The following is a 10,265-nucleotide window of genomic DNA, read 5'->3' on the forward strand; positions in this document are numbered from 1 at the left end:
TACCAAACAGTATCAGAGTGGAAGCCAGGGATCACATGTCCCAAGTACTTGAGACTTGTCTTACATCTTAACAGAACCTTTCTACTGAAACTGACCAGCCTCGGGAGGTGAAAAACAAACAATTCAGGAGAGAGAGTAAGAATCACCCATTTTATCAGCCAAAAATGCCACTCATACGATTATGATGTCACTGGTTGCCATGGGCAAATCTAAAAAAAGTACCAAAAAAATTCAGACTTCAGCAACACAGGTTAGCTACAGTTGCCTTAAGCAGTGAGTTTTCAAAGTTCGGGAGGGGAGGGGCGCCTGGGTGGTTCAGTCGGTTAAGCTTCCGACTTCAGCTCAGGTCACGATCTCACAGTCCGTGAGTTCGAGCCCCGCGTCAGGCTCTGGGCTGATGGCTCAGAGCCTGGAGCCTGCTTCCGATTCTGTGTCTCCCTCTCTCTCTGCCCCTCCCCCATTCATGCTCTGTCTCTCTCTGTCTCAAAAATAAATAAACGTTAAAAAAAAAAAATTTAAAAAAAACAAAGTTCGGGAGGGGAGATTTTTAAAAACACTCCCCACTCTCTTAAGATTCTCTCTTCAAAGGAGGTAGAGGTTACGAGCCTCGCATGTGTATTCTTAAAAAAATCCCCAAAGGATTCTGCTCTTAAACACTCCCAGAAATCTATTGAGCCCTATTACATTTAAAGCACTGTCTTGTGTAGACTAGGTTCATGTCATCACATCTATTCCTCCAGAGCAATCTTACAGGTTTATTATCCCGCCTAGACTTACATCCCATTCTTGCTTCACTGACGTTTTCTTCTTCTTTACTTTCAGCGCTTTCCTTCCTCCTCCTCGGGTACCATAACGGTTCACTCTGACAAGTGACATCTAGAAGTAATAATCATACCACATTTTTAAAATATAAGAAAACGTGGTAATTAGGTATCACCAGATGGGAACAAAGACATCTAAGAAAATAAACTAAAGTGTCAGTAGAAAAATTTAAGCATTATGAAGGGAACAGCCTACCAAAAATACTTGGTTCTTTTACTTCACAATTAGAAAACTGTACTGATAACTATAATAAAACAGGTTTTAACTTGAAATTAGGTTTCAAGTTAATAACTTATGTATATTTGCTTAACAAAGAACTCCAGGAATAAAAATTATGACCTAAAACAGAGCTATGGCAGTAGTCACAAGCTTTGTCATCAGTTAAACTTCACCATTAATAGAGAAAATGCCAGTCAACATGCTAACAATCTAAAAGCAAAAGGAAAAAGGCAGAGAGTTGGAGTTCTTTATTAAGCATTCTAGCATTCAAAACCACTACCAGATATGTATGTGTTTACTTAAAATAAAGGTGGCTAAAGTTTAGAAAACAAGTGAGTTATATCATTTCTAGTATATTTCCACATAATACTAAATGGGGATGACTATTGATACTAAACTAGCATTTGGAAATTGCCAACATTTGCTTGGCACTTGAAATAGCAATGCTAAGGATACTGGACTAAACATTACACAAAATTTGAAAAAGACTCATAGTCTCTGTATACTAGGATTTTACAAATATGTATATATGACTTTTAACAAGCAACACATATACATGAACTTCATTACACAGCTAAATAATTACAGAACTTTCCAGCTGACCCCCTTATTCCAAATTATCTTAAAACAAAAGACTGTAGTATTTTCCTTATGTACATTTTAAAAAATTATTTAGTCGACTGTAATAAAAACACCTAAATGCAAGTATTTTCATAGGCTTCTCCTTAGTCCTCTTTGCATTCTGTCTTAATCCATCATATTCATTCCTCAAACATGTTATCTATTTTTCGGTTTTACAATCCAGCAAAGAGAGAAACCTGGCTTTTACAAGTTAGAGAAAAATCTTTAACTTGTGTTATAGTGATCATGCTGATAATGATGAGGACAGTGAAGATGGTGATAATGATGGCATTAGCTAACACATATTATGTGCATGCTGTCTACAAGGTAGTGTTCCAAGTAAGCTCTTCCTACACAGTACTTCCTTTAATTCTAACAATAATTCCATTAAGTACTTACTATTTGTCACTCATTTTACAGCTAAGGGACAAATAGTTAACCAACTGTGAAGGTCACACAGTAAGTGGCAGAACCATAAATACCATTTTAAAAATGTGGAATAGAATAGAACTAAAAGTCCAGAACAAACCTTTACATTTACAATCAGTATATTTTCAACAGAGGTGCCGAGAAATAATTCAATAGGGAAAGAACAGTCTTTTCAACAAATGGTGCTGGAACAACTGGAAATCCATACAAAAAAGAATGAATTAAGACCTCTACCTCACAACATATATACAACTTAACTTAAACTACCAACTTCAGTGTAAGAGCTAAAAGTACAAAACTCCCAACAGAAAATATAAGCATAAATCTTCATGAACCTTGGGTTAAGCAATGGTTTTTTAGATATAACACTAAATATAGAACACTAAAGAAACCAAAGAAAAAATAAAGTGGACTCCATCAAAATCTAAAACTTTTGTGCTTCAAAAGACACCATGAAGAAACTGAAATGAGGGGGCGCCTGGGTGGCTCAGTCAGTTCAGCATCTGACTTCAGCTCAGGTCATGATCTCACGGTTTGTGGGTTCAAGTCCACAACAGGCTTTACACTGATAGCATGGAGCCTGCTTCAGATTCTCTCTCTCCCCTTCTCTGCCTCTCTCCTGCTCATGCTCTCTCTCTCTCTCAAAAAAAAAAAAACATTAAAAAAAGAAAGAAAGAAAATGAAATGACAGCCAACAGAATGGGAGAAAATATTTGCAATTCATATCTGATAAGGAACTTGGATCCAAAATATATTTAAAAAAAAAGAAAACCTTACAACTCAACAATAGAAACACAAATACTCCAATTTTATTTATTTATTTATTTATTTATTTATTTATTTATTTTTATTTATTTTTGAGACAGAGAGAGACAGAGTGCAAGTGGCGGAGGGGCAGAGAGAGAGGGAGACACAGAATCCGAAACAGGCTCCAGGCTCTGAGCTGTCAGCACAGAGCCCAACACGGGGCTCGAACCCACGAACCGTGGGATCATGACCTGAGCCGAAGTCGGATGCTTAACCGACTGAGCCACCCAGGCGCCCCATACTTGATATTTTTTAAAAGTGGAATTGTTTCACTAATTTTTTTCAACATTTAAAAAAGCTAAGCATGTGATCATAATGTATTGAATTAGTGATTTAGTTGTAAGATTTTTTTAATTTATTTAAATTCAAGTTAGTTAGCATATAGTGTAGTACTCGTTTCAGTAGAACCCAGTGATTCATAACATACATATAACACCCAGTGCTTATCCCACAAGTGCCCTTCTTAATGCCCATCACCCAATTAACCCATCCCCCACCCACCTCCCCTCCATCAACCCTCCGTTTGTTCTCTGTATTTAAGAGTCTCTTATGGTTTGCCTTCCTGTCTGTTTTTAACTTATTTTTCCTTCCCTTCCCCTATGTTCATCTGTTGTGTTTCTTAAATTCCACATAAGAGTGAAATCATATGATATTCGTCTTTCTCTGATTGACTTATTTCGCTTATTATCATACACTAGTTGCATCCACATTGTTGCAAATGAAAAGATTTCAGTCTTTTTCATCACCAAGTAATATTCCACTGCATATATACAGTATAATGGGATATACATACATTATTAATTAATTGTTGATTAATATATCTTATAAGCACTTATTTATGCTAAGCACTTCACATTTAATCCCACAACGCTATGAGGCACATACTTTCTTGACAGACAATACAGCACAGTGGTTAAGAGTACACTCTGAAACCAGACTGTCTGGGTTCACATCCCAGCTTTGCCAGTAATTGTAAAATGGAACTAATTAAATACATAAGGTGCTTAGATCCCCTGCCTCGCACATACTAAGTTCTATTTAGGATTAATGACGATGATGTCACTGGTAGCTATTAACCATTTCTCAAATGAGAAAAATGGGGCTTAAAGAGATTACGTATATTATATTGCTCAAAGTCACAAATAATGGGCAGCTTGGAGGTGACATTCAACACCAGGTCTAAATGTAATGCACCGCCTAGAAAATGGTACCAACACTGTGTTATGTCTGATTGGTTCTATATTTTCCAAATTCTCTACAATGAACCCAGGTTACTCCTAAGATAATTCATTTCATGTTACATTATTTAAAATCCTATACTTATTCAGGGGCTGAAATTCTACAAGCCTCAATTGTGAAAAACCTACCATGAATCTGAAGTATGCAAAAACTTATGAGCAGTCAAAAGGCCCAGGTACTTGTTTCTTTCATTCAAGAGGCCCTCAACATCACAATATTTGAAATTTAGGAAAAGCAGTACTTTTTAAATCATAGCTATTTGTACACTAATGACTTCTGATGATAAATATAATGTATTCAAACAGAACTTTTCTTAAGCAGAGAGACAAGGAAATTAATATAAACAATTGATCAAATGCCTGAGTATTATTTGTGGAAATATCAACAGTTATCAATTTTAGCATAAGAAAGTGTTATGTCCAAAACACCTCCATATTCACTGCCGAAAACAGTGGTGAAATGAAGGGATATGCTATGGTCTGAATGTGTCCCCCCAAAATTCATGTTAAATTCTAACCCCCAAAAGTGATGGAATTAGGAGATGGATGGAGCCTTTGGAAAGTGGGGTCTTTGGGAGGCAGAGCCCTCATGAATGGGGCTAGTGCCGTCATAAAAGAGGCTCCAGAGAGATCTCTAACCCCTTTCACCATGTGAGGACACAGCAAGGTATGCTGGCTATGAACCAGGAAGAGGAGCCTTACCAGAACACGACCATGCTAGAGCCTTGATACTGGACTTCCCAGCCTCCAGAACTATGAGAAAAAAACCTCTCATTTATAAGCTATCTAGTCTAGTATTTTGTTATGAAAGTCTGAATGAACTGAGTATACAACTGTTATCTTTTTTTTTTTTTTTCACTTCAATTTAGCCTAGCAAAGCTGGCTGTGGTTACTCTAAGACAACTCACAATGAATCATGACCATTGTATAATCCCTGACCCTTGAGTTTGGGCAGGATCCATGGCTTATTTAGTTTTTTTTCCCCCGTGATTTGTTTTATCCAGTAAAACAAGACAAATGTGAGATATCCTTCCTTTGATCACATTACGTTATATAAGTCTTATATATAGTCTTATAAGTCTTATATATAAACCTTATGTTATATAAGGAGAGTAGAGCAAGAGAGTCCTACTGCTGGCCTTGAAGAAGCCAACTGTCACTGTGACTGTCTGTAAAAAGGGCCATATGGTGGGGGCAGGGGGTGGGGGCAGGGAGGGTGCCTGGATGGCTCAGTTGGTTGAGCATCTGACTCTTGATCTCAGCTCAGGTGTTGACCTCAAGGTCATGAGTTCAAGTCCCACCTTGGGCTCCACACAGAGCATACACTGGGCGTGGAGCCTACTTAAAAAGGGGGGAGGGGCCGTATGGCACAGAATTCAGACAACTGTGGGAAGCCCCCAGCAGAAAGTCAGTATGAAGACCACCACGCCCCCCTCCCAAGGCATACAAGGCATACAGACACAAGGAAATGAATTCTGCCAGCAACCTAAGTGAGGTGAGCCTCAAGGAAGATTTTTCCCAAGCTGGGTTCCAGATGAGAATGCAGACCACCAACACCTTAATCACAACTTTGTGAGACCCTAAGCATGGTACCCTGTCCACAGGAATTGTGAGATAATAAATGAGTATTGTTTTAAGTCACTAAGTGTGTGGTAATTTGTAACACAGCACAGGAGACTAATGTACTGGCCAACTCTAAGTTCAGCCTGTGTGTGCTAAGATCACAAAGGTAGAACTAAGCTGCTATCCCACCTATGGACTTCCTTCCACCAACAAATTTCATGAAGGAATGAAGGAGAGGCATATTTTGGCACTTTTATGTACTAACCCACAGTTACACATCAAACTTTTGTAACATGGGAACCACCTTTGCACTGAAAAGTGTTCTCCTGAACATCACCAATAAGGATGACCATATTTTTCTTAACCCAGGATCAGACTCTATGGTCTGACAGAGAGATTCTTGTGCTACTCAGAGAAATCAGATTTCATACGGGAGCTATAGTTTACATGTTGAAATGTCAGACTGTAGAGATATTCTGACGGTTTGTAGTACTAAGGAGTACAAAATCAGCACAGCCCAGAAAATCTAGGCCTGTTTGGAGAAAATCTAAAATATCAATAGCTTCCTAACAGATAAAATTATTGGTGTCATCTTACCTTTCAAGCCCTTTCCAACTCTACAGACTCCCACTCCTGGAAGCCCTCCCCTCCCTTGACTTCCATGGCACTCTTCCTCCTGGTTTCTCTCCTATTCATCTATCCTTTTCTTTGCAGACTCTGTTGGCGCCTCCTCAGATAGCACATAACCAAGAAGCCTCACCCAGTTGTATCCCAAGCCTCTTGTCTTTCCATTGGACACCCTCTCTCTTCATGCAATAATTCTTTTTGGATGACACTGGCGATAAAATAGTAAACAGGTCTAATACGGTGCCAATTCTTATGCAGCTTGTTTGCTAGATCACCAATAGGCAGTTCACCTCTTCCCTCAGTGATCTCACCCACACCCTTAAGCAAAACTACAAATGCACTGAGCAAACAAGCACAAATCAAGGCTCCACACCTTTCCTCAACACACCTCATTTCCAACTGCCTTCTGGGCACATCTTCCAAATGTCTCACATACAGTGTAGTCAAAATACAGCTTATCATCCATGCTCCTCCCTCCCCGCCAACCTCTAGTTCTTGATATACAATTGACGTGCTCCGAACTTACAGAATTACCATCCTTCTGTTTGCTCCGGTTTAAAACCTTAGCATCATCTTCTGTTCCAATCAGATACCAGATCTATTCATTCTTTCCCTGAAATATGTCTCTCCCCTATCCTCACTTCATTTCTACCACCACCGTTTTTGTCCAAGCTCTCATTTCTCCTAATTGAACTCCCTTTCACCCATTTGCTCATTTCATTATACGTTATTTCAACAAATATTTTGAAAGCACCTGCCAAGCGCCAGGCACGATACACAGAAAGAAAGTACAATAGGCTGCACCCTCACAGAGCTTAGGGTTTATCAGAAGACCACAATTAAATGAGTAATTACAAAAAATGGGTAACACAGAAAGTAAATTCAGTGTCATGGAAATACCTTACTCTACAAAGTAAGAAAAGACCACTGCATTCCTCTAATTGCCCCCAAAATGTTTAAACTGAGAGCTAATGTATGAATAAAGCTAGAAGTGGGGGGAAAAAAATGTTTCCGGTGGCAGAAAAGGCATTTACAAGTGGTTTGAGCAGTTTGACTAACAGATTTGAGGTGAGAGGCTAAAAAGAGGATAAAAAGAAAGGCGGAGGCCAGATCATGGCTTTGTAAGCTACAGTAATTTGAACACTTATTCTAAAGAACCCATAGGAAGTCACTGGAGGATTTTAGATAAGGTAAATTATGATGAGATTTGACTAGTGGAAAACTGATGAAAGGGAAACAAGTCCAAACGCTGTCCTTTCCAAACACTGTCCTTTCAATCAATCCTCTACCCAGATGTAAGAATACAATATAGCTCTCAGCCCTTTGCTTTCTTCCCCAAAAGATTTTACTGCTCCCTCCTGCAGGGAGGCACTCGGACCCTCTCCCTGCCTTGTGGCCCGGCTGACTTTTCTTTCCAGTCTTTTCTCCTCACATCTCCCATACATTCAGCTCTCGTCTTCACGAGTAGTTCCACCCATTTTTTACGTTCCGCGTGGAACACCCTTCACACTTTCACTCCCTTCCTTCCACGCGGCTAACTCCCACTCATTCAAGCTGCCCCTCCTGATACACTCTTTCCCGGCCATCAGTCGACTTAAATGACCCTCCCAGTCCCCAAGTACCCTGGGTAGTCAGTCTGTCTCCTACTAGACTGTAAACTCCTTAAAAGCTACAACAGGGTAGCCCCAACTCTCAGATCTGCGCACAAGTGTCCGACAGCGGTGCACACACTCAGGGTACGCCTAAGGGGAGCGTGCCAGACAGCAACACACCCAGACACGCAACCTGACACGCACACACACTAGCAAAACACAGAGTCGCCGTGCGCTTTCCGTAGTAAAGATCCTCCACCCAGACGCCCGGAGCTCTAGGGAACAGAAGGGAGACGCCACCACCGTTCTCCCCGCCTTGTAGCCCGGTCCCTGAGACTCGGTCGGGCTGCAGGCTGAAGGCCTCCGCCACGTCATCGCAACCTGCCTTGCCGTTTCCCGACGGCTGCCTCCACCGCCACTAAAACTTCAAGCTCCAGAACTGCCGGGCCCGCCACAGGTTAACGCAGCCCGCCACTTCCGGAATGTTGCCTAGGCTACCCGAGGGCCGTACATCCGGTGGGGCCAGAGCGCAGGCGCGTCCCAAAGGCTGGCAGGGAGTGTGGTGGGTGGAGGCAGTTCTCGTCCGTGTGCTCTGTGCAAGGTTCCGGGCAAAGCTTTCGAGGGTAGGCATGTAGCATTAGCCAGTTTCTCGTGAATCTCTAAGAGAAAGATGTCGCTCTCCACACGAAGCTTCACATATAATATTGACTTGCATTCACCTTTTTTTTTTTCCAGAAATATTAGCGCCTATCAATGTGCCATAGACTAATGCTAGGTCCTGCGGGATCTAAAAATAGGCAAGATCCCTGTCTTCAGAAAGCATACTGCATAGTAGTAAACAGCTGTCAATAGACACAAATGTAAAATTAGGACTGTGACAAGTGGTAGAAGATACTAACTAGATACGAAATTTATAGGAATATTTGTTGGAATTACTCAGGAAAGCTGAAAAGCATGGGTCAGCTACCAAGAAAGAATAAAACATTCCTGCAGAGGGAGCCACATACGCAAGGCTGTGTGGCAAATGCAATAATAAAAAAAAAAAAAAAAAAAACAAAACTGGAAGTTCAGTATATCTGGAGATCAGAGAGCAGTGGGAGCTTGTTAGAGAAGCTGACTTAATAGGTTAGCCCCAGAACAGGAAGAGCTGTGTAGGCTATGGTAAGGACTTTACAAAGCATTTTATTTGAAAATGGAGTTAATTTGCTCCAGTAAGACAACTTCGTTTAGTCCCTGGTTTTCTACTGTTAAGACACATCCGTACAGGGATCATCAGCAAATACATCTTCAGCACCTTCTAGATGCAAAGAACTACCTTGAAACAGTTTCCACTCTGATTGGGGAAATTTTATGTACATATATTGACGGGTCAATCAATATAATCACTCCCTGCATACATTCTCAACTCCCTGCCCCTCTCTGAATTACTGTAATTCTGGGCAAAACCACAGTTCTGGCCATTGCAAAACTCCTCACTAAGTGCCTGCATCTTTGCAGCTGAAACTGGAAGGAGAAAAACACCCAACATGCTAACTTTAAATTCATGATTACTAATTTTAAGTGTGCCCTTAAAAGATGCCTGAAGACCATATTAAAGATGCCCCAGTAGGGGCGCCTGGGTGGCTCAGTCGGTTAAGCGGCCAACTTCGGCTCAGGTCATGATCTCACGGTCAGTGAGTTCAAGCCCCACGTCGGGCTCTGTGCTGACAGCTCAGAGCCTGGAGCCTGCTTCCGATTCTGTGTCTCCCTCTCTCTCTGACCCTCCCCCGTTCATGCTCTGTCTCTCTCTGTCTCAAAAATAAATAAACGTTAAAAAAAAATTAAAAAAAAAAAAAAAGATGCCCCAGTGATTTCTCCCACCTTCCTACAGGACGACTTTATACCTTCTGTCATGGCCAACGTATCTTCTTCTGTCCTCAGTCTTAGCCAGTGACCTTGCTTCCTACTTGATTGATAACACTGAAGCAATCTGAAGAGAATTTCCATAAGCTCCCATTGCTAATTCAGTCCTTCTATCACATCTTTACCCACAAATCTGCCTTCCAGAAGCTCAACAAAACCTAAACAAAAGAAAGATGAAGAACATAACATCAGTGTACATAATAATTAAATTGCTCAGAACCAGTAATAATAATTTTTAAAAAAATGTTTTAAGCTGCCGGAGAGAAACATTACAGAGAAACAAAAATAAGGATAACATTTTATTTCTCATTAGAACTTTGCAAGCAAAAAGACAGCATAGAACATTTAAGTGTATTGAAAGAAAAAAGCTGTTAACCTAGAATTCTTTTCTGTCAAAAATATTTTTTTCAATGAGAATGCTCCCACACATAACTGCTTCCACACA

At 40.6% G+C, this 10,265-nt stretch overlaps 1 protein-coding gene across 5 annotated transcripts in view; it reads right to left on the minus strand.

The window, feature by feature from the left end:
• The window catches only part of SPICE1 (spindle and centriole associated protein 1), a 57,707-nt gene extending 49,309 nt beyond the window's left edge, over nucleotides 1-8,398 (minus strand). For 4 of the 5 annotated variants that reach the window (XR_007457267.1, XM_049628190.1, XM_049628191.1 and 1 more), the window contains exons 1-2: nucleotides 8,304-8,398; nucleotides 778-876 (exon numbers count right to left, since the gene is read on the minus strand). Coding sequence is in view for 4 of the 5 variants with exons in the window: in XM_049628190.1 (XP_049484147.1) it covers nucleotides 778-876 (99 nt within the window). In the remaining variant the exon portion in view is untranslated. Of the gene's footprint in view, nucleotides 1-777; nucleotides 877-2,191; nucleotides 2,787-8,303 lie in introns of those variants that run through there. The other variant, XM_049628189.1, reaches the window with a different exon arrangement.
• Between the last annotated feature and the right edge of the window lie 1,867 nt (nucleotides 8,399-10,265).

The sequence above is a fragment of the Panthera uncia genome, chromosome C2, assembly GCF_023721935.1.
Source record: "Panthera uncia isolate 11264 chromosome C2, Puncia_PCG_1.0, whole genome shotgun sequence".
Lineage (NCBI taxonomy): Eukaryota > Metazoa > Chordata > Mammalia > Carnivora > Felidae > Panthera > Panthera uncia.